Here is a 25,143-nt window from a genome sequence, read left to right as displayed (position 1 = left end):
AAGAGTTCTCCCTTATCCCATAATTATCTGTTATCAGCATGCACTCATGGATTCTTATTTTTTTCAATGGTTATAATTCCTTACCATGCTTAATTATTTCAGTGCCTAAATTTTCTCAGATGTAGCTTCTTGGAGCCTCTTCAAACTGGCTCCTATATGCTTGTGACATGACCTTGTCTTTTTTCTTTGCTTTTCTTTTTCTTGCTGCTGCTTCTTGAAAACTGGACTTTGGAAATAATGAGTTGTAGAAACTCCGGATTCTGTTATATTCTGGGATGATTGATTTTATGTTCTAGAGGGCAGTTGACTTTCCTTTTCTCAAGTTGCAAACTGTTGTCTCCTTATTCTTCCCACCTTTCCATCTTCCTAGCAACAGCATGTTTCTGTTCTCTATTTTGTCTTCCCACTACTGCCGTTGTAGACTGGTGTCCCGGAGTCTCCTCCTTTACATAGGAGTCAGCCAAGGATTTGAGCAGAGATGGAACTTACCCTCTCAGTGGTTTCTTTGCTCCTAGGGATCACTCCATAATTTCTAGCTGCTCTGTCGGCTTTGCACGCCATCCTCTGATAGTTAAAACCCATAAATCTTCAACTTTCTGCTGCATGAACTACACTACCATTTTCCTGCAACTCTAGCCCTGAGCGGTGTAAACCCCACGCTAGTAGTTTATACTCCTTCTTGAAATTTTTTGAAATTAGACTGTCCTCTGGCTTCTCTCTGCTTTGGTTAAGTTTTCTTTGCCTTTAAATGTGTTTTTACAAATCTTTTTATCCACTTTTTATAACTGCAGTCTGTTGGAGTGTTTGTAGTGACCACTTTACCACTGTTACCTGAAGTACTGCTCACCTGGTTTTGTTTTAGATGTTGTTGACAGGTTTTGCCTTTGTTTTGCTTTTGTTTTCCTGATTGTTCTCTGTGCTTTTATGGGAAGATTTTGGAAGACTCAAAACCATGCTATCACTACCACTATCCTTCTAGAACCAGAAATACATATTTTTACTTAGATTTTTATAAGGCAAAGGAAAGGGTTTAATTGTGTGATTAAACAAATTTAAAATAAAATCAGCTGGTCTTGTTTCTTTTATTAGAGGCAGCTTTGACATAAAAATTTGGCAGAAGGAATTAATACTTTTAAGTAGCGTTATATCCATATTATATGGTGAAGTGTTTAGTTCTTCCATAGAGAAGGCTATTAACATGGAATTTTGAAATTCATTTCAAACTCATGAGCTATTTTAAAAGTTAAAACCAAAGATATAATTCTAGCTTACATTTGCTTTTAATCTTCCGTTTATTTTAGGATTGAGTTTGAGTACATTCACTTGTTTATTTTTGACTCAAGTGGTAAAAAAAAAAATATTATCCACAGTAAATAATGCTAAATATTGTTTCCTCTCCTGAGTAGTTGGTAAATAAATGTTCCTTATAGTCTGCATTCATTTTAATATTTGACAGTTTTATCTTTTTTAAAAAGAGAAAATATCTAGCTAAATTTAAATATATTGGGGGGCATGATTCCACAGTTACCTTTATTGTTGTTAATAGCATTTACTTATTATCTGCAATTTACATACACACATATATATATGGTAGGTACTTTGCATTCATTGTTTCAGTCCTAAGAACATCTTCATGAGATTAATAATATATCTTTTATAGATGAAGAACTGAGATCCATGGGTTACTTGCTTAAAACCACATGGCTGGAATTTGAAGCTAGGTTTGTTTGACTTCAAAATCCTTCACTCATTCTATCTTCATAGTCTTTTTTTTTTTTTTTTTTTTTTTTAGCTTGTTGAAGAAAATTTTGATTCTTAAATTTTTCATATTGTGTTAGAAGTATATAAATTTTGGGATTTTTTTTTAGTCTGTTTGAAGGCAAGTCATTTTTTTAAGTTACCTTTTCAGGAAGATCTTGAGATATAGAAACGTGTATTAATAATGAAGCATCATTTATATAAAGGCTGGAGGAGAGATAAAAGGAAATTAGCTCAAACATGAGATATTTAATTTTCTTTAAGGGAAAACTTCCACTCAAAGTGAGCTGTTGAAAAACAAAAGAATTACTTGGCACTGTTGTTGAATATCATTCCTAGAATTTTTTTTAAAAGCTATGTAGATCTGTAACAATAATGGTCTGTAACTCTGAATTTGGACATATAACTTCACAAGATGAACTGAATTCCTAGAGATTTTATGCCTATGCCTGTATTTATTTAACTGTTTAAGTTCCTCTAGCAGTAAGAGGTAAATAAATAAAATAAAATAATTGAATGATGTTTCCCTTTGTTTCTATACACTTCTCTGGGGTATAATTAAGTAATCTTCCCTATAGTTAGGTTGCTTTTGACTAGAAGCAGGCTTCTCAGAAGATCCCAAATTTGGAGTTCACTTGCCCTAGGTTTATGTAGGTCTTCTTTTCTTCCCCCAGTTCTTCTTCCCTAAGATTATTGTGTTGGAAATAGTATTGTTTCTTTTGTAATTGTATAGGCATATTTCCAGAGCACTGCAATAAAGTGAATATGACGATAAACCAAATCACATGAATGTTTTGGTTTCCCAATACATATAAAAGTTATGTTTACACTATACTATAGTCTATTAAGTGTGTGATAGTGTTATGTCTAGAAAAATGTACATACCTTATTATAAAAGACTTGATGACCAAATGATGCTCACCATCATCTGAGCCTTCAGTGAGTCATTAACTCTTTGCAGGTGGATAATTTTGCCTTAATGTTGGTGGCTCCTGTGACTTACCAGGTGTGGTTGCTGAAGGATGAGATGGCATGGTAATTTCTTAAAATAAGACAACAGAGAAACTGGCTGCATTGATTTGACTCTTCCTTTCATAGACGATTTCCTGTAGCATGCAATTCTGCTTGGTAGTGTTTTACTCACAGCAGAACTTTTTTCAAAACTGGAGTCAGTGCTCTCAAATTCTGCCACTGTTTTATCAGTAAAGTTTATGTAATAGTCTAAATCCTTTGCTGTTATTTTCAAAAGTCAATTGAGTTTGAAACAGTAAATGCTGGAGAGGGTGTGGAGAGAAGGGAATTCTGCACTGTTGGTGGGAATGTAAATTGGTATAGTCACTATGGAGAACAGTATGGAGGTTCCTTAAAAAATGAAAAATAGAGCTACCATATGACCCCGCAGTCCCAATCCCTGGCATATACCTGGAGAAAAACATGATGTGAAAGGATACATTCATCCCCGTGTTCACTGCAGCACTATTTACGGTAGCCAAGACACGGAAGCAACTTAAATGTCCACTGACAGAGGAATGAAATAAGATGTGGTACATATATTCAATGGAATACTACTCAGCCATTAAAAAGAACGAAATAATGCCATTTGCAGTAACATGGAAGGACCTAGAGATTGTCAGACTGAGTGAAGCCAGTCAGAGAAGGAAAAATATTGCATGACATTCCTTATATGTGGAATCTAAAAAGAAATGAGACAAATGAACTTAAAATAGAAAGAGACTCGCAGACTTTGTTGAGAGAATGAACTTATGGTTGCCAGGGGGAAGGGATATGTAGGGAGTGTGGGATGAATCTGAGCACACTGCTGTGTTTAAAGTGGATAATCAACAACTACCTACTGTGTTTAGCACAGGGAACTCTGCTCGGTGTCATGTGGCAGCCTAGATGGGAGGGGCGTTTGGGGAAGAAGGGATACATGTATAGGTGTGGCTGAGTCCCTTCTCTGTCCACCTGAAACTATCACTGCATTGTTCAACTGAAATAAAAGGGACATTCACAGATTTTTTAAAAGTCAGACAAGTTTGCCTTCTTCATGGTGCTGCAAAATAATTACATAATAGCATCAAAGATCATTCATCATAGATCACCATAACAAATATAATGGTAATGAAAAAGTTTGAGATACTCTGAGAATTAACAGAACATGACACAGACACAAAGTGAGCAAATGCTGTAGGAAAAAATGGTCTTGACAGACTTGCTCAATGCAGGATTGTCACAAACCCTCAATTTCTAAAAATTGTAATATTTACAAAATATAGTAAAGCAAAGAGCAGTAAAGCAAGGCATGGTAAAACAGGTATGCTTGTATACCTCTACTGCTATTTCATGTAGTAAAGAAACTATTTTCATGCTTCTGATATCTGAATAGCAAAAGAACTTAAGAAAATTAAGTACAAACCCAGATGACATAAAACGAACACTGTGTTAAAATGCCAGACTCCAAAATATTTCAGTGTGGTGTTGGCATGCTATACACTTAAATATGATGCTTTCAACAAAAGTGAACTGTGACATGAACTGTGGTTAGAAAAATAAAAATTCAAGGGTATTATATCTGAATTTTCCCTCTCTTTGCACCATGATGCCATAACTGTCAATCAAGTGCTTCTGATGAACTTATTAAAGATACCTGAAGGTGACATTAAGATAGCACTTGTTTTCAGAAATTGTTATTTATAGTGTGGATTGCATGGTAAGAGAAATTGAAGGCCCAGAAACAAATTAAGAGGTGTTATAGGTTAAAAGTGAGGGAGTAAGTTCTTGAAATACATGTTAGTAGAAACAAAAAGGGACAAATGGTATAACTAGGACAGGATTTAGTGAGTGACAGAATATGTGGGTGGGTGTAGGTAGAAGAAGCCAAGGAATGTTAAGAATTTGAGTCTAGGAGAGTTATGATCTCACTGAACTTTGATTTGGTCAAGTGTTGGTTATTTTCTAATGTTAGAGGTTATAAAGTTCAAAACAAAGTTTCTCTCTTCAGGACTTGTGGGGGAAATAGTGACACTTCTTTCAGAGGGAGAAGAAGGTACAATTATCAACACAGTCTGATTTTAGAACATTTTTGTCCTTGTCACAGAAGCTCTACACTGATTAGCAGTCAATCCTTATGCCCCCTAGTCCTCTTCCACCAGACCTTATGTAACCAAGAGTCTCTTGAATTCTTATTTTTCTGACCACAGTTCATTTCACAGTTCACTTTTGTTGAAAGTATCATATTTAAGTGTATAGCATGCCAACACCACACTGAAATATTTTGGAGTCTGGCATTTTAACACAGTGTTCGCTTTATGTCATCTGGGTTTGTACTTAATTTTCTTAAATTCTTTTGCTATTCAGATATCAGAAGCATGAAAATAGTTTCTTTACTACATGAAATAGCAGTAGAGATACACAAGTCTACCCGTTTCACTGCACCTTGCTTTACTGTATTTCATAAATATTGCATTTAGAAATTGAGGGTTTGTGACAACCCTGCATCGAGTGACAACCCTACATTGAGCAAGTCTGTCAGCACCATTTTTTCTAACAGCATTTGCTAACTTTGTGTCTATGTCATATTTTGTTAATTCTCAGAGTATTTCAAACCTTTTCATTATTATTATATTTGTTATGGTGATCTATGATCAGTGATCTTTGATGCTACTTTTGCCTCTATAAATTTGCTTATTTCCAGACATTTCATTGGAGAAGGCAATGGCACCCCACTCCATTACTCTTATGCCTGGATAATCCCATGGACAGAGGAGCCTGGCAGGCTTCAGTCCATGGCGTCACTAAGAGTGGGACATGATTGAGCAACTTCACTTTCACTTTTCACTTTCATGCATTGGAGAAGGAAATGGCAACCCACTCCAGTGTTCTTGCCTGGAGAATCCCAGGGACGGAGGAGCCTGGTGGGCTGCCATCTATGGGGTCACATAGGGTTGGACACGACTGAAGTGACTTAGCAGCAGCAGCAGCAGCAGCAGCAGATCCATAGAGTATGGGATCTTTTGTGACTGGCTTTTTTCACTTAGCTTGTTTTCAGGGTTTATCCATATTATAGCATGTATCATCACTTCATTGCCTTTTGTTACCAAATAATACAAATTGTGTGTATATGCCATATGCCATATCTTATTTACCTGTTCATGACCTCATGGACATATGGGTTGTTTTCATGTTTTGGCTGTTGTGACAAATGCTATCATGGACATTCATGTCACGTTTTTGTGTGAATGTATGCTTTTATTTTTCTTGATTATATATCTAGGAGTAGAATTTCTGGGTCATATGTTAATTCTGTGTTAACTTTTTAAGGAGCAAGTGACTACATCATTTTCCAGCCCCTGCAGCAATGTGTGAGGTTTCTGGGTTCTCCATGTCCTCACCCACACGTCTCTCTTTGCAAATTAGCTTCTAGTGGGTATGAAGTGCGTCTCATTGTGGTTTTAATTTGCATCTCCCTGATGACTAATGATGTTGGGCATATTTTCATGTGCTAACTGGCTGTTTGCATGTCTTCTTTGGATAAATATCTATTCATAGTCTTTGTTCATTTTTTCAATTGGGTTATACTAGGTCCTTATGAGACACCTGATTCGCACATTCTGTGGATTGTCTTTGCTTACTTGGAGGTATCCTTTGAAGGAGAAAAATTTTAATTTCAGTAAAGTTCCATTCACCTATTTTTTTCTTTTGTTACCTGTGCTTTTGGTCTCCTGTTTTAAGAAATTGTTGCCTAATTAAGATCCCAAATGTTTGGTTTTATGTTTTCTTAACAGAAGTTTATTTTCTGAAACAACAAAAAAATATTTCTTATCACACATTTAGTTCTGTGGCTTACTTTTTGGTTAATTTTTATTACATGTTTTTAAAATTTTAAAAACGTGTTGTCAAAAATATAGAATGACTTATGATTTCAGGGAAGGATTGCAAGAATTATGCTTTCTCATTCCTGAATCCTGTAATACCTGTTGAGAATTTGGGAGTACCAGATGGTGCATCGGAGAAGGCAGTGGCAACCCACTCCAGTGCTCTTGCCTGGCAAATCCCGTGAATGGAGGAGCCTTGTAGGCTGCAGTCCATCAGGTCGCTAAGAGTCAGACACGACTGAGCGACTTCACTTTCACTTTTCACTTTCATGCGTTGGAGAAGGAAATGGCAACCCACTCCAGTGTTCTTGCCTGGAGAATCCCAGGGACGGGGGAGCCTGGTGGGCTGCCGTGTATGGAGTCGCACAGAGTCGGACGCGACTGAAGCGACTTAGCAGCAGCAGCAGCAGCAGATGGTGCATAGACTTCTCTGGATTGACAGTAAATCCTTCAGGTAGTTTGCTGTTTTGAACAGATGGTGGCAGCAGAGCTTTGCTGAATGAAAATTATCAATTTTTAAGCCTAGTATTTTTGAATTATGAAAATTTTTAATGCTCTTGGCAATAAATTGTTAGGCAGTAAGTTTAAATTTCCATTTAAGATTAAAAACTATTTAAATTTAGGAACTTTTTTGCTATGAGTTTATACTGGCTTTTCAGTTTATGAAAACAGTTTGTGAGGTACGGGCCTGGTTTTCTTCAGTTCTCCAACCTTAGGACACAATTTTCTCTTAGTACTCTAAGGTCTTTTATCCACTTCTCTTTCATTATCTCACTCCTATCCCTATGGTCTTTGTGTAGAGATAAAGTAATAGAGCAACAGTCAAAATGGTGATTAATGCTAAAGCTATTCACAAACTTACTCCTAAAACACATTGGCAGACCCACATTCTGACTTAGGAGATATGTAATATAGAAGTTGAACATGTCAGTGACAGTTTTTTCCTTCAATAAGAAAAACTGCTTTATATCATCTCAAGATTGGATTCAAGATTTCCTTTTTAGATCTAAATATAAAACAGTAAAATTAAGTGGTGCAGTTATTCTGTGACAGTTATTTTCAAGTTAATAGAAATAGTAAACATATATTGAGCACTGACTGTTCGCTAAGTGTTAGTCACTCAGTTGTGTCTGACTCTTTGCGACCCCATGGACTGTAGCCCACCAGGCTTCTCTGTCCATGGAATTCTCCAGGCAAGAATACTGGAGTGGGTTGCCATTTCCTTTTCCACACTGTTTGCTAAACACCGTGCTAAATGCTTTATATGCCTTGTCTCTTATTCTCACAACAGCTTCTTCTAAGAGGTAAGTTACTGTTTTTGGCCTGAAGTTTCCAGAGGAAGACATGAGTTTAGAGAAGTTAAATAATTTGCTCAAGTCACATTAGTGGATGGAAGGGGTGTGTGTGTGTGTGTGTGTGTGTGTGTGTTCATAAGCAACCATATTATTCTATTTTATGTGTGTTTAATTTTTACAGAGATGGTATCATACTATTATACATGCATCACTTTGCAACTTATTTTTAAAATTCAACAGCCTGATTTGAAAATCTGTAGCATTTGCTGCTATGTGTACATATCTGATCAATTTGTTTACCTCATGAATAAATACTACTTTCTTTGAATAAGCTGCTTAAAAACAGCCTTTCCTAGAGTTTCATCTGATTTTTCATTTTATTTCACTTTTCCACGAGAGCGTGTACCAAGTGTTTAATTAAATTTTTTTCCTCTGTTAACAGTATTAATTTGGGGCATAATGATCAGGAAGAAAAAGTTTAATACATATAACTGGTATAATAGTCCCTATGTTTTATTTTATACGTCAGGTTACTTATTTTTGGATCATATGACACTGAAGCAAATATTCATTGCACACTTGAGCTGAGTACTGGTGTTTGGGAAGAAAAGCAAAGGAGTTCTATTAAGACGGTAAGATAAATTTGCTTAGTTTTACATCTGTATAAAGTTTATATTCTATAAGTTTTTTTCATATTTCTGTATCCTTGAGTTATTTTTAGTCATTTGCAAATAATTACGAACAGCTCTTATTTTTTTGTTGCAATGCAGCCATAATAAAATGAATCACATAAAGGTATAACATTAATTGCTTGCTTGCATCAAAAACCTTGTCTGACTAATTTTCCTTTTGTAACTTGAGTCGTTTCATAGTTGTGAGATCAGAGGGAGATAGTTCTGAAAACATTGAAAAGTATGTACATTCAGAGCGTTCACTCACTCACTCACTTATCGGATGTTTTGTGAGCACTTACTTTGTACCAGGCACTGTGTTAGCTGCTGGGGAAACAGTCTCTTGTCTGACAAGAGACCCTGTTTTTGTTGTGCTGTCCCAGGGTTTGATATTCGTCTGCCTGTACAGAGAAAGAATTACAAGAGGACAGGGGTAAACCTGCAGAGAGATCAGATCAGTTAAGAGGCATTTGGGGAGACACTGACTGCTTTAACTAGGTGGCAGTTAAGGCAATGGAAAGAAGAGGATGGCATTCTGCTTCCTTTTTTGATCTCTCTCAAAAGAAGCTGTCACCGAAATTGCAAAGAGTTTGAAAAAACTGTAAAAGCATTTTAAAAATATTTTAAGTGCTATAATTAAAAATAAAAACAGTGCTTTAATCTCATTATGTTTTATTTGAACATGTTTGTGTTCTTTGGGTTCCTAAATGAGTAAAAATTGTCACTAGTTATTAGCTAATTTGATTTCAAAGTTGAGTTGGTGTTTTTGAATGTTCTGCGTAGCAGTTTTAGTAGCAGTTATGTCTTGCTTCTTGGAATTTGCATAAATCTAGTAGTCTGCTAAAGATTTTAGAGCATTTATTCAAGATATTGTCTACAAATTTTCTTCATTAAGCCCATAAAGTTACACGAGAATAGGATCCCAGAATTTTATGGCTGAAATAGAAAAGAAAAAAAAAATCAGTGTCCTAAAGGGACCCTCAGACTTTAAAAAAAAAAAGGTTTATTTAGTTTACTAAGCATATACTATTATGGCTTTAGTAATAATAAAATGCCAAGAGTGCTTTTGGAACCCCAGACCTCTCCAGAGTTACTTTTAGTCTGTTTTAAGGTAACATCAGTAGTTTTTTGCAGGAATAAATTATTGTGTTTTTAAAGTTGTGTTTAACAAGTTAGATATTTAGCTGTTCCCATTTAACTCTTGGTGGCAGCATAACTAATCCTATGATTATTTTTTGGTGGCCAGTATTTAAGAAAACTCCTCTTTTGTCTTCATTATACTGGTGAATAAGTACTTTTGAACTGTACCACCTAGCTGTTTCACAGTAGTAGTAAGGGTACTTTTTGGAATTTCTAGGATAGTCTGTTATTCTTCATAGCATTTTTAAAAAGACAGTTCTCAATTTTTTAAACAGATACATAAGCATATTACCATGCTTTCAAAAATTTTGACTTTTAATGGTTATGTAGTATTTTTATGGATGTGCCTTTGACTTTTGAATTGTTGCCAGCTTCTCTATGTAGTAATTGTTATGAACATTCTTACGTAAAAAAATTGAGCACTGTGGAATTCTTTTGGAATAGAGTAATTTCAATGAGTATAGGAAAGGAGGGAGAAATAAAGCTGAAAAGGGAGGATGGGCCCCGAGAGTTTGAATGTGTGAAAGTAATTGGGAGAATTGGATTTGGGACATGGGAATGCAGCCCATAGGGTTGCAAAGAGCTGGACACGACTGAACGACTGAACTGAACTGAACAGAGTGACAGGGTCAAAATAGTTTTTTGTAGGAAAACCTCCCCTTTCTCTTGTGGTTGTTCATGCCACCTTTCCTTTCTTACATCTCAAACAATTTGAAGCAACTTCTCAGAGAAAATAGCCAGGTTTACAGTTTGTTCTCAAATAAATAAATATGTGAAAACCAGCATTGTTTTGTCTAGATATGAAAGGGTCCTAATTTGCCATTGCTGTTGGCATTTTCAGTTTCGTTTATTATACTTGCAAAGATATGAGATTAGACAGCTTTAATATTTTGTAGCAAAGGTTACTGAGACTTTAATCTTGAGTCATAATTTTAGATCTTAGCATATGTCATAGGTAGTTTTGGGGAAGGAATTCTAGGTTAGTAATTACATCTGGTGTCAAACATGGCAGCAGCACTGCAGTGTCTCCAGGCATTAAATCACATGTGTCTGAATTTAATAACCCTAGGGAGCAGAATCACAGTGTTTCTGAAGACTACATAAAGCATTACAGAATAGGATTTGATCATTTGAGATACATTGCAAATTTGGCTAGAAAAAAGTATATCATTAAAAAATAACTATGCTAAAAAAAAATTGAAAGAAACTTAATTACATGTTTTAAATACTCCTTTGAGTTTTTCAAACCTTTTTTAAAGTGTAATTTACTTTATGCTCTTAAGTTGGGTAAGATCAATAATAAATGGAAAGTTTTGAATTTGTGGTATTTGCATAGATGTTGTAGCTGGGGGTGAAAGTAGAACAGTTGTAATGCAATAGCTGTGAGTCCTAGCTAAATCTAATGAATAGCGGCTTAAGCAAGAAAAGAACTTAATTGTCTTGTGGAATTTTTCTTAAATTGGGATGTCAGAAAATAATTGAAAAGAATAATTTAATAAATACCCTGCATAGAACCTACTTCCTACCTTATTAGAAATCTGAGGAAAGTTTGGATCAAAATCAGACACTCAGTTCAGTGCTGTTTGTTAGCATATTTGCACAATAAAAGAGCTCATAGGGTAAATGAAGTACTCTGTGGTAGCGTTTGTTCTTTAAAAATAATAAGTAAAGATACTCATGAGATAGAATGAGGAATAAATTTGAAATTAGGCTTAAACAAAAATTAGAGGATCATCTTGAAAGTGATGACAGTGTCAATACTAAAAATGTATTTACTTGCACCAAAAGAGACAGGACACTATGATTTATTTCATCTGTTGCGCTATACAGGTTTGGTGATGATAGTTTGCTTCTCTTTTACTAAGGAACGAATTTAAGAAGTTTTCAGATTTTAAAAAAGTTGGAGGCCATATTTCAGTAGGAAACGATGAAGACAACAATATCGCTCAGCTCTATTGGAAATACAGTTAACCTGACATCTATTAAACATGGGACGTCGCAGGTGGCGCTAGTGATAAAGAACCCACCTGCCAGTGCAGGAGACCTAAGACACACTGGTTCGATCCCTGGGTTGGGAAGATCTCCTGAAGGAAGGGCATGGCAACCCACCCAGTATTCTTGCCTGGAGAATCCCATGGACAGAGGAGCTAAGCAGGCTATGGTCCTTAGGGTTGCAAAGAGTCAGACATGACTGAAGCAACTTAGCACATACACATATTAAAATATTGATCACACATAATCATTATTGTGTGCTTGGTAAAGCAAACAGATCTCATAAATGCCACTTAGACATACATGGTTTTAAAGAAAGAGAGATCTTGAGTCTTACCCTCCCGGAACTGGAGTTCACTCATCCTTGACCACCCACTTGCTTTACCCTTACTCCCGGACATAAGATAGGTTATCTGTAAATGCTCTTTTCTTTTGCTCTCTCTTAACTATCCTGTCTGTGCCATCCATGTCTTCTCTTCCATCAGTTATCCAAACTGCCACTGGAGTCTTCAAACTTTGTTTTATTCTTGGTGCAGCGTGGAATTCTTGAGGCCATTTGAGGAGAAGAGAAGAAGGCACCATGAAAATGAGCTGTGGAACCTCTGAATGTGGAAATTCTGGGGTTGAGGGAAAAGCAGTGGCAGCCTTTTGGCACCCGGCTGTCCGGTCTAACTTTCCCTTGCTCTCCATTTTGAATAAAAATATGAAAGGAGTTTTAATTTTTAAAACAAGCTTTTTAATGTACGTTTTTGGTACTAACCCTGTTCCCTCTCCTACCAGCCTACCAGACTATGCCCTGAGACCCGTGATAGCAACTGTCCCTTGTAAGATTTAAGTTTTCCCTTCTCTAATTAGAGATAGAAGGCTAAAAATCTAAATAACTGTTAAGGCAGTCCATCCACATAAATATGTCACTATCAAACAGGAAGAAAGAATACTGATTTCTTCCTTTGAGGTGATGAAGAATTAGCAAGGAATCTTCTCTGGATATGTAGTAGATGGACAAAAGAGAGCTACTGTTACAGTCACATGTTCAGTATGAAAAACAGAAGCACTTAGTGTCTTATGTAGCCCAGTATGTAGATACCAGAGGGAACCATTAAAGACATTAGGAGATGTCATGACATTTCAGATTTGTCTGAAAAATAAGAAGTAATAAATTTCTAAAAAGCATTCAGCTAACCACTTGGGGAGAGTCCATAAATAAGAATTTGAAACTCTTAATCAGAACGAATGTATTCCTTTTAGAGGGTTATGTGTTGTCAGCTGGCAACTTGAAATTGGCCACTGCTCTAAGAAGGGCTTTAGATAGGATCAGTCACATCCAAAATCATGAAGTCAGAAGAAGTCATCTGGAGTCTAGACTTTATATTTTTGTTTTATTTGATTGGTACTTTTTCTTCTCTCTACTACCACTTCCCTATCAAAACCTCATTTTTTGAAAGGATTTGATTCTGAGAGATAATTTATATTAGATTCCCTTCCATTTTCTTTTAACCTACCCTTAGAATTCCCCAGTTCAATTCCTGGGTCAGGAAGATCCGCTGGAGAAGGAATAGGCTACCCATTCTAGTATTCTTGGGTTTCCCTTGTGACTCAGCTGGTAAAAAGTAACGCCTGCAATGCAGGACACCTGGATTCGATCCCTGGGTTGGGAAGATCCCCTGGAGAAGGGAAAGGCTACCCACTCCAGTATTCTGGCCTAGAGAATTCCATGGACTGTATAGTCCATAGGGTCTCAAAAAGTTGGACACAACTGAGTGACTTTGATTTTGACTAGAATTAGAGAAACATTTGAAGAGATGATGCCTACCTTCTAAGAACTGTCAAGAACTGTCAGTGTAGGGAAAGAAACATGTAAACCAAATATGTCACATAAGTAATACTTCAGAGTCTACGAAATACTGAATTCTTTTACCATATATAAAGAACCAAACTTTTTGCCCATAGGATCTGTTCTTGTTCCCTCAAATCCCACTACCTCTTAACAAAATTAGACTGTGTGTGGTAATCTGATAATTAGGAGACAATTTGGGAGTGATGTTAGTGGGATTATTTTAGACCAGAGGCAAAGAGAACTCTGAGACTGTGGGGAGATGGAAGTTGAGTGGAAGAGCCTTCATAATAAGGTCAGCCATGTTTAATTGCCAAAGATTGAGCCTGATAATCTGCCTTATTGTAGAGTCCAGTGAGTCTGCTACTGGAGATCAGTGGAGAAATATCTCCAGAAAGAATGAAGAGACAGAGCCAAAGCAAAAACAGCGCCCAGTTGGGGATGTCACTGGTGATAGAAGCAAAGTCCGATGCTGTAAAGAGCAGTATTGCACAGGAACCTGGAATGTTAGGTCCACGAATCAGTGCAAATTGAAAGTGGTCAAACAGGAGATGGCAAGAGTGAACATCGACATTTTAGGAATCAGCAAACTGACATGGACAGGAATGGGTGAATTTAACTCAGATGACCATTATATCTACTACTGTGGGCAAGAATAATACCTTAGAAGAAATGGAGTAGCCATCATAGTCAATAAAAGAGTCCAAAATGCAGTACTTGGATGCAATCTCAAAAACAACAGAATGATCTCTGTTCATTTCCAAGGCAAACCATTCAGTATCATGATAATCCATGTCTGTGCCCTGATGAGTAATGCTGAAGAAGCTGAAGATGAACAGTTCTATGAAGACCTACAAGACCTTTTAGAACGAGAGATGTCCTTTTTATTATGGGGGACTGGAATGCAAAAGTAGGAAGTCCAGAAACACCTGGAGTAACAGACAAATTTGGCCTTAGAGTACAGAATGAAGCAGGGCAAAGGCTAATAGAGTTTTGCCGAGAGAACGCACTGGTCATAGCAAACACAGACTCCTACATATGGACATCACCAGATGGTCAATACCAAACTCAGATTGGTTATATTCTTTGCAGCCAAAGATGGAGAAGCTCTATACAGTCAGCAAAAACAAGACCAGGAGCTGATTGTGGCTCAGATCATGAACTCCTAATTGCCAAATTCAGACTTAAATTGAAGACAGTAGGGAAAACCACTAGACCATTCAGGTATGACCTAAATCAAATCCCTTACGATTATACGGTGGAAGTGACAAATAGATTCAAGGAACTACATCTGATAGAGTGCCTGAAGAACTATGGTCGGAAGTTTGTGACACTGTACAGGAGACAGTGATCAAGACTATCCCCAAGAAAAAGAAATGCAAAACAGCAAAAAGGCTGTCTGAGGAGGCCTTACAAATAGCTGTGAAAAGAAGAGAAGTGAAAAACAAAGGAGAAAAGGAAAGATATACCCATTTGAATGCAGAGTTCCAAAGAATAGCAAGGAGGGATAAGAAAGCCTTCCTCAGTGATCAGTGCAAAGAAATAGAGGAAAACAATAGAATGGGAAAGACTAGAGATCTCTTCAAGAAAATTAGAGATACCAAGGGAACATTTCATGCAAAGATGGGTACAATAAAGGACAGAAATGGTATGAACCTAACAGAAGCAGAAGATATTAAGAAGAGGTGGCAACAATACGAAGAACTATACAAGAAAGATCTTTATGACTTGGATAACCACGATGTTGTGATCACTCACCTAGAGCCTTGACATCCTAGAATGTGAAGTCAAGTGGGCCTTAGGAAGCATCACTACGAACAAAACTAGTGGAAGTGATGAAATTCCAGTTGAGCTATTTCAAATCCTGAAAGATGATGCAGTCAAAGTGCTGCACTCAATATGCTATCAAATTGGAAAACTCAGCAGTGGCCACAGGACTGGAAAAGGTCAGTTTTCATTCCAGTCCCAAAGAAAGGCAATGCCAAGGAATGCTCAAACTAGCACACAATTGCAGTCATCTCACACACTAGTAAAGTAATGCTCAAAATTCTCCAAGCCAGATTTCAACAGTATGTGAACTGTGAACTTACAGATATTCAAGCTGGATTTAGAAAATACAGAGGAACCAGAGATCAAATTGCCAACATCTGTTGGATTATCAAAAAAGCAAGAGAGTTCCAGAAAAACATCTATTTCTGCTTTATTGACTGTGCCAAAGCCTTTGACTATGTGGATCATCACAAACTATGGAAAATTCTTAAAGAGATGAGAATACCAGACCATCTGATCCGCCTCTTGAGAAACCTGTATGCAGGTCAGGAAGCAACAGTTAGAACTGGACATGGAACAACAGACTGGTTCCAAATAGGAGAAGGAGTACATCAAGGCTGTATATTGTCACCTGCTTATTTAACTTATATGCAGAGTACATCATGAGAAATGCTGGGCTGGATGAAGCACAAGCTGGAATTAAGATTAGCAAAGAGACGTCAATAACCTCAGATATGCAGATGACACCACCCTTATGGCAAAAAGCAAGGAAGAACTAAAGAGCCTCTTGATGAAAGTGAAAGAGGAGAGTGAAAAGGTTGGGTTAAAACTCACCATTCAGAAAACTAAGATCATGGCATCTGGTCCCATCACTTCGTGGCCAATAAATGGGGAAACAGTGACAGACCTTATTTTTGGGCTCTCCAAAATCACTGCAGATGGTGACTGCAGCCATGAAATTAAAAGACGCTTACTCCTTGGAAGAAAAGTTATGACCAACCTAGACAGCATATTAAAAACCAGAGATGTTACTTTACCAACAAAGGTTCGTCTAGTGAAGACTATGGTTTTTCCAGTAGTCATGTATGGATGTGAGACTTGGACTATAAAGAAAGCTGAGCGCTGAAGAATTGATGCTTTTGAACTGTGGTGTTGGAGAAGACTCTTGAGAGTCCATTAGACAGCCAGGAGATCCAACCAGTCCATCAAAGGAAATCAGTCCTGAATGCTCATTGGAAAGACTGATGTTGAAGCTTAAACTCCAGGCCACCTGATGTGAAGAATTGACTCATTGGAAAAGACACTGATGCTGAGAAAGATTGCAGGCGGGAGGAGAAGTGGATGACAGAGGATGAGATGGTTGGATGGCATCACCGACTCTGTGGACATGAGTTTGAATATTCCGGGAGTTGGTGATGGACAGGGATGCCCGGCGTGTTGCAGTCCATAGGGACACAAAGAGTCGGACACGACTGAGCGACTGAACCGAATGATTCTTCCTCTACTTCCAGCGTGAAGGTTAGGGCCACTGAGTACAGGAAGCGTTTTGTAGAAGATGCATTTTGCATTTTGGAGAAAATGCAATGTATAGGAAATCTTTCCTGTCTAGTTTGAAGATGCTAAACAAACATATAAAAGAAATGGAAACAGTAAATGCATTCTCAACTTTCAAAAAGCTTTTGATGAATATCCATACTATAGGTTCCCAAATCATCTAATTACTAGGAGAATATTTTGTTACAGATTTGTCTTAAGGATAAGAGGAAACAGGGTAAAAATGACCAATGTAATATCCTGGATGATTGAGTTCAGGATTTTGAAGAGCTTTCACAAACGATCTAAAATAAAATAGCACTCTCCAATGGAAATAAAATGCATGCCACTTAAGTAATTTTAAATGTTCTTGTAGCCACGTTTGAAAAAGTAGAAATTAGCCAGTAAACAATTTTAGTAATCTTTTATTTGACTCATAAACCTAAAACATTGTCATTTCTGCATAACATAAAATTTAAGGAGACTTTTTTTTAATAGTCTTTGAAATCTGGTGCATATTTTACAATTACAACAGACCACAATTCATCCTAGCCACATTTCAAGTGCTCAGCCACATGTGACTACATCTGACAACACAAATGTAGAGAAAGCAACTCAGCTTTGCACATGTCACTAAACTTCTAGAATGTGCCCAGTTAAGAGGTACAAAATTGAGAATGCACTCTCAGGACAAATGTGTAAGAAAGAATTCCAAACTGTGCCTAAAATATGTGAAATCTAGGTTCCCTAAAGAAATAGACAGTTATATCATTGTACCTCCAAAACAAGACAGCTTTTCTTTAGAGTGAGTGTCACAAAGTGAATATGCTTATTTTAAAGCTATGAAATTCTCAGAATAAGTTGTTTTTACATTTCTGGTTTCTATAATACTACAAATTTATATTTGCTAGATAAGCTAGGGAGAAAGAACTAAACTTTACATGGAAGTGAGGTAGCCATATAAAGATAAATGGATGGGAAAAAATTAATGTTCTTCAGCTGAAAAGACAAATGTGGGTGAATGATTAATGGAAGAATATAAATATAAAAAGTAAACAATAGAATGATCAAATTTACGGTGTCAAGGAACTAAGTCTATGGGTCTGTGAACATAAATCTCGTAGCCCTGATGATAATCAGATGATAAATGCTTAAAGAACGGTACTTAAATGGTCTTTGGTAATACTGCACATTATGTACTTGCTGATAGACTTTGCAGGAACTCAAATATGTTCTATTCTATTTACTCTATGTGTCCTACACCTATTAGAATTCCTGGCATGTTGCAGTTGTTGGTGAATGTCCTGGGAGGGGACGAGGAGGATTGGTGGCCTTCATGGCTCCATACTTCTCACAGGACACAAACGCACTACACTTATACCTTCTGCTGGAAAAATCTGCTTGATGCTCCAGCCTCTAACCTCTGCTAATAATATTATACTTCCTCCCTGTGTTCCGCAAGAGCTGCTAAAACTCCCCACAACTTAAAGGGAAATAAGGCTAGTAAAATTTAGATTCCACAGTGTTTCTTCCAAACTTTCAGCATGACTTAGTCACATTTCTGTCTCATTTCTCCCTTCAAGTCTATCTCTGATGTATGTTTTAAGCAAATAAAAATATTTAGGTTAAGGATAACCACAGAATGAGATTTACTGCTCAGTATTCAAGAAGCCTGCTTTTTAGAGTGAGGAGTTTACAAATATGGCGCATAATAGTATAATGGCATTATTAAAAATATCAGAAGAACTTCTTATCCAATGTGTGTAGTTCAGCATATCCTGAAATAAAATGACTGGGATCTAAAATATTACTTACCTCACTTCTTTCTCAGTTTTGGAGTTTTAGTTCATGCTGAATATTATTTGTCCATGAATTGTGTGTACATACAAACTGTCGAAAAAAGCTCCCTAAAGAACTGTGATTTTAAGTAAGAACATAAGAGACAAATTTACCAACACATTAAGCTAGATACTTCAGAGTTGGCATTTTGGTGGGTTTGTTTAAGGCCAGATGCCTTGCAGATGGTATTTTTTGGTGCTCCTGTTTAACCATTTGCCATTTACAGTCTTAATCTTGTTGAAAGGAAGAGAACGATTAAAACAAATAAAGCTTTTTTGAAAATGTCAGTTTTTATGAAAACACTGCTTTAGTTCCATTTGATAATATTTATGAATTCAGTAGGGACTCAGTGAAATTTTAACCATATATAACCCTCTATAGTTTGGCTTCTTAAATAAACTAAATACCTTTGAACTTTAGTAGTAAACCCTATTTGGCATTTCCACTCTTAAGTTCATCTTGGTTAGTAATGAAGGATACAGTTTTCTGTCTCATGTTTTCTGTGTTTAATATGATTGTGAAATTCTGTGAAAAGAATAGGAACTTAGGTTAAAATCAGAAGTATCTCCAAATCAAGTCAGTATAAAGCATTGAGTATGAGAAAGAGGAAACTGAGCATGAGGTGCGAGGCGATGACAATGTGGTTCTTTCCTTCAAGGAGGAGGAGATAAGATCAGCAATATAATGAGCATACCTGAATATTCATTGGAAGGACTGATGCTAAAGCTCCAGTACTTTGGTCACCTGGTGCCAAGAGCTGACTCTTTGGAAAGACCCTAATGCTTGGAAAGATGGAAGGCAAAAGGAGAAGGGGGCAGCAGAGAATGACATGGTTAGATATCATCACTGACTTAATGGACATGAGTTTGAGCAAACTCTAAGAGATAGTGAAGGACTTGGGAGCCTGGCTGCTGCAGTCCATGGGGTCACAAAGAGTCAGACATGACTTAGCAACTGAACAGCAACAACATGATAAGCATCAGTATTCCTGTTAGCACATGAATGCTCTAAGAGAGTTTCATAATAAAGTATAATAAGGCTCCATTGGAGGATAGATAGCTTTCTTTTGGGAAAACCAGGAAAGAATATTTTGAGGTGACATTTGAGCCAAGCCTCACAGTATATGTAGGATTTTGAAACGTAATAGGAGAGCATTTCGGGTAGAAAACATGAGGTAAATTCAAATAAATAGTATGAATGTTTGAGCATGTTTAGGATACATTGGGGACTTCCCAGATGGCACTAGTGGTAAAAAAAAAAAAAAAAAAAACCGCCTGCCAGGAGACATAAAAAGACATGGGTTCAATCCCTGGGTCAGGAAGATCCCTTGGAGGACAGCATGGCAATCCACTCCAGTATTCTTGCAACCCATTCCCAGTATTCATGGGAGAATCCCATGGACAGAGGAGCCTTGTGGATTACAGTCCATAGGGTCACAGAGAGTCGGACACAACTGAAGCAACTGAGTGAGTGAGTCATCCAGGTTGGCTAAAGAATTTGGTAATGCAGGTAGAGCATGCAAAGCAAGAGTAAAAGCAGTGGGATCATGTTAAATTTGACTGTTAACTCCCAGACAGCAGTTACGGAGGCTTTTAGAATGAAACTGATGTCATCTTGAGTCTTAGCTGTTTCACTTATTGGCAGTAGGATGCTAAAGTCCCCAAACCTACCTCATTCACAAGTGTTTTATTTGTCTCTTAAATACTGCTCAGTCGTTTCTAGCTCTTTGTGATCCCATGGACTGTAGGCTGCCCAGCTCCTCTGTCCATGGAATTCTCCAGGCAAGAATATTGGAGTGGGTTGCTATTTCCTTCTCCAGGGGAACTTTGCTACCCAGGGACTGAACCCAGGTTTCCTGCAGTTGCAGGCAGACTCTTTACCAACTGAACCAGTAGATAAATGAAATTCTGTATATTAAAATGCCTAGTACAATATCTGGCATATAGTAGGTAGTAAAATGTTCACTAAACCTGGCAGCAAATGGGTAAAAGCAAGAATGATCTGACAAGGGAAAGACTTGAAACAGAAGAGGGGAAGGGTAATGGAAGTCTAAAACAGAACAGTGGCGAAAGTGGAAAATAGAATCAGTGTGGCTCAGATACCACTGGAAATGGAGGGTTTTGGAGAACGAGAGAGAAAACCAGAAAGACAGGAGCCATGAGGAGGCTCACCGTACCTGTGATGTGTTAGGGCACAGTGATGGTCAGAGGTCCGTCTGGAGATCATTTTTTTTTTTAATGTGCTGCTTTGATTTATTGTTTTTTGTTCATTTGTTTTTAATATTTTCAGTGCTGTTGTTCAAAGTTTTAATATCTGGTAAGTTGAACACTTTATTTGGAATATCTCTTGTGGCTCAGCTGGGAAAGAATCCGCCTGCAATGCGGGAGACCTGGGTTCCATCCCCGGGTTGGGAGGATCCCCTGGAGAAGGGAAAGGCTACCCACTCCAGTATTTTGGCCTGGAGAACTCCAGGGACTGTAGAGTCCATGGGGTCACAAAGAATTGTACACGACTGAGCGACTTTCACTTCACTTCACTCTGTTTTTAGATTTCTTTATTCAAGGATAAAGAGAAGCAGAATGGTTTCACAAAAGAATAGTAAGAATCTAATTTTTTTTTTTTAAAGAGCCTTTGAGAACACATTAAGGAAATAATACTAATGAGACCTAAACACTGGTTTGGGGTTTTGTTTATTAAAACTCTGCAGTTCACCGCAATCCAAGTAAAACTGATCCCCTAAGTCCATACTTTGTCATGAACTAAAACATTCTGTTCAAGGCACAGTAGCACCTTCCCATAGAAATCCACTTAGCCAGATAGCTTATTTTCTGAGTCATACATTCAGATGCAGGATACAGAACTAGGAAGTAGACAGTTTAGAAAAGTGTTAGGTTTTATCAGAGATCCTGCAGTGTATTACAGCTCCTTGCCCACATGTGTTCAGTCTGGTGGTATTTAGGAGCAATAACAAGATACCAGTGATTTCTCTGTGCCTCTTGGAATTTTAAGACACATGCATGAAATTCTTACAACTACTCCTTGACGATAGGCACTATTATCATCTCCGTTTTATGTGTGAGGAAACTGAGACACAGAGAGAAAGTAACAGACTCAGATAATCCAGCTAAGCAGGTGGTAAGACAGTCTGCACACCCAGGCAGTGTGACTCCAGAGCTGGGGTTTTGCGTTACTATGCCATCTCCATGAATGGTGGCTTCAAGTCTGGTTCTTCCACTCTAGTTCTATGCCAGTGAACAAATTATTTCATAATTCTAAAAAAGAAATACTAGTAATGGTTGGGCACTTAGCCCAGTGTCATGGTAACTGTAACAGTAACTATTATTATTGAACTTGACCCAAATGCCACCTTTTTTGCACCAGTGTTTTTAGTGGCATCTGATATTTTGTACATTCTTAAAATCCCCATCTCGCTTTTAAATCCTTCCTATGATAAGGTGAGGAGGACAAGGAAATAGCTTCCTGAAGGGATAGTATTGTTTTAAGAGTTTCAGATGGTTACTTTTAAAAACATCTACAAGGTTATTAAAGACTATTAGAAGAAAGATAAAGATCAACTAGCTATTGCTCATCACAGCTGATGATTATCTTTTGTAAACTGATCAGCACCGTTGGGCTTCCCTGTGGTGCTAGTGGTAAAGAACCCACCTGCCAATGCAGGAACTACAGTGAGACACAGATTCGATCCCTGGGCTGGAAAGATCTCCTGGAGGAAGGTGTGGCAACCCACTGCGGTATTCTTGCCTAGAGTGTCCCTTGGACAAAGGAGCCTGGCAGGCCACAGTCCATGGGGTCATGAAGAGTTGGACATGACTGATGTGAATGTTGTCACAAGTCTAAGTAGGAAACCATTGAACATAAGTAAGTACGTATCATGAAGAAGAGTTTTAGTTTTTGTTATACTCATTTGTGAAATTGGAGGATATTTGCATATTTTAACAGTAAAATCAGTAATTTATGTAAGATAAAAATGATATATGTTTGGAAATTGGTATGAGCTTTCTTTTTTTGCCCATATCAAAAAAAAGAGAGAAGACTATAAATAAGGCTGTAAAAGCCAGCCATATTCCTACTTTCCAGAGAAACCACTAATAACTTTTAAGAAGAATTTTATAGGTACAAGCATATACACACAGGTATGTATATGGTTCTGTAAATAAGAATAAAATGAGATTGTATATTTTATGACCTACTTTTTTTCCAACTTACAATATACCAGGGGCATATTTTTATCTCAATACATGTTATTGTTTTTATGTCTGCATGATAGTCCACCATGTACCATAATCTATTAAACCAATCATTTATTGGTAAACATTTGAATTTTTTCCAGTTTTTTGATGTTGTAGAGAAATATATAATGGCTGTGTGTGTGTGTGTGTGTGTGTGTGTGTGTGTGTGTGTGTGTGTGTGTGTGTGTGTGTGTTTATTCACACACATTCATTAAGTCATGGTTTGGCACACTTTTTCTATAAAGGGCCAGATAGGAAATATTTTAAACTTTGTGGGCAAGGTCATAAGTCTCAGAACTATTCAACTCACCTGTTTAATTCTAAAGCAGCCAGAGACAATACATAAACAAATTAGTGTGGCTGTTTTCCAATAAAACTTTTTTAGAAATAACTGTAGTTTGCTGACCCCTGATTAAATGATTCTTTGATCAAAGATTATACAAAAAAAAGCTTTTAGTAGGTATTTCAAAATTGCATCCCAGCTAGAATCAAGGCTATAAATTAGATAATAGTATTATATCAATGTTAATCTTCTGACCTTGATAACTGTGCTGTGGTTGTATAACAAAATGTCCTTGTTAGGAAATACACAGTCAAATATTTAATGGTGAGGGGACATCATGTCCGCAACTCATTTTCAAATGGTTCATGAAAAAATATGAGAGAAGAAAAAAGTAGGAAAATGTTAATAATTGGTAAATCAGGATTTAGGATAAATGGAAACCCTTAGTGCAGTGTTTCTGTATGTTTGAAATTATTTCAAAATAAAAAATAATAAAAAAATGGTCCAGCCCTAAAGCTCTCATACTTTCTTAGTGAGATGTAAATCACCCTGCAGAAGTACGGTTGACAATATATGAAGCTGCGAGTTGACTTGGTGATTCAGAATCAGAGCTGTTTCTATTTGACAAAGGAATTTAAAAGGGCAAAAGTGTTCCACTGTATTGTTTCCATAACAACTCAGACTTGACGTACTTTTCAGAGCTTTTTATTTCACTGGAATGGTTGTGTAAAATTTAAGTTAGTGTCAGATCAAACTATTAATGCAGACTTCAATCACATTTAAAAAGAAAGAGAGAAGAAACCTAGTGTATGGCAAGGTAATCATTTGGATAAGCTTACTTTCCTAAGAGCCTTTGAACCTGGGCAAAGGATCATTATTATTCTTTGAATCTCTTAGGTCAATTGTATTTTTTTTTTTTTTTTTCAATTGTATTTTTATAATGGACTTTTTTTTCTCAGCATATTTGTACATCTTTGTTGTCTCTCAGATGAGGCAATGAAAGGATGCAGCCCTAATTTACCATCCAGTTGCTTTAGAGACAAGGTTATCAGGTGGCCAAGCTGGCATTCCGTTTTAACACTTGAGGAGTCTCACTTGTATTTTTATCCCAGAGAGAGGTCTTCCTAATCCACCTGAACAGAGATAATTAAAGTGCCTGGATTGTACTAGATATTTATTCCTGGACTAGACATTTATTCCTGGAGTTCATTTAATCTTGGCAGCACCCCAGTGTGGTAGATATTAGTGTCCCCTTCCCACAAAGAAGACCCATAGAGGTTAACTCACTTGCCTGAGACCACAGAACTAGTAAATGTTAGAGCTAAAATACAAATCCAATACTGAATACAGGCCATCTCAGACATTGCAGTTTTTCTTCAAGGATGAATTTTGAATTGGTCCTAGTACTGAGGGAGTTTATTTCAGTATTTTTGTTGTTTCTTTTTTTTTTTTTTTTAACTATTCATTAAGATGTCATGATTGAAAATTTAGGCATTCTGCTAACAAAAAAAAGATGTGTACTTGTAAAGTCTTTGTGAGAGAATTTAGGGTTTATCCCCTGTACTACTAATACATGCCTTTTTAAGAAACACCCATCTCTTTTAAAAATAATTTTTGTCATCATTTGGGACAGGACATGAAAATTTACTTCTGTGGTGGCACTTTATCTGACAGATTCTTTTTTTTTTTTTTTAATCTGGCTTATGAGTTTAAGATCTGTTATGATTTAAACCTTTATGAAGTGGTTAACTTTAATGCCAGGCCTTTGAAAAAATTTATGCGAGTTGATAGTTGTTTGCCAAGATGATAAAAACAAGATATTTGCCATATGTGTATTTTAAGAGTTACACTTTTTGTGAAAAAGACGGTAAATTGTGAATTCTCTTTGCTGATAAAGAGTTTCA

General features: G+C 37.0%; 1 protein-coding gene across 1 annotated transcript in view; it reads left to right on the top strand.

The window, feature by feature from the left end:
• PDZD8 (PDZ domain containing 8) overlaps window positions 1-25,143 on the top strand; it is an 82,933-nt gene that overhangs the window by 40,699 nt on the left and 17,091 nt on the right. The window contains exon 3 of the mRNA XM_065923405.1: window positions 8,457-8,559. Coding sequence (XP_065779477.1) covers window positions 8,457-8,559 — 103 coding nt within the window. The remainder of the gene's footprint in view (window positions 1-8,456; window positions 8,560-25,143) is intronic.

Source organism: Muntiacus reevesi, chromosome 2, assembly GCF_963930625.1.
Source record: "Muntiacus reevesi chromosome 2, mMunRee1.1, whole genome shotgun sequence".
NCBI classification, from domain to species: Eukaryota; Metazoa; Chordata; class Mammalia; order Artiodactyla; family Cervidae; genus Muntiacus; species Muntiacus reevesi.
Note: the sequence above shows the minus strand (reverse complement) of the source record. Positions and strands in the feature narration are given on the sequence as shown.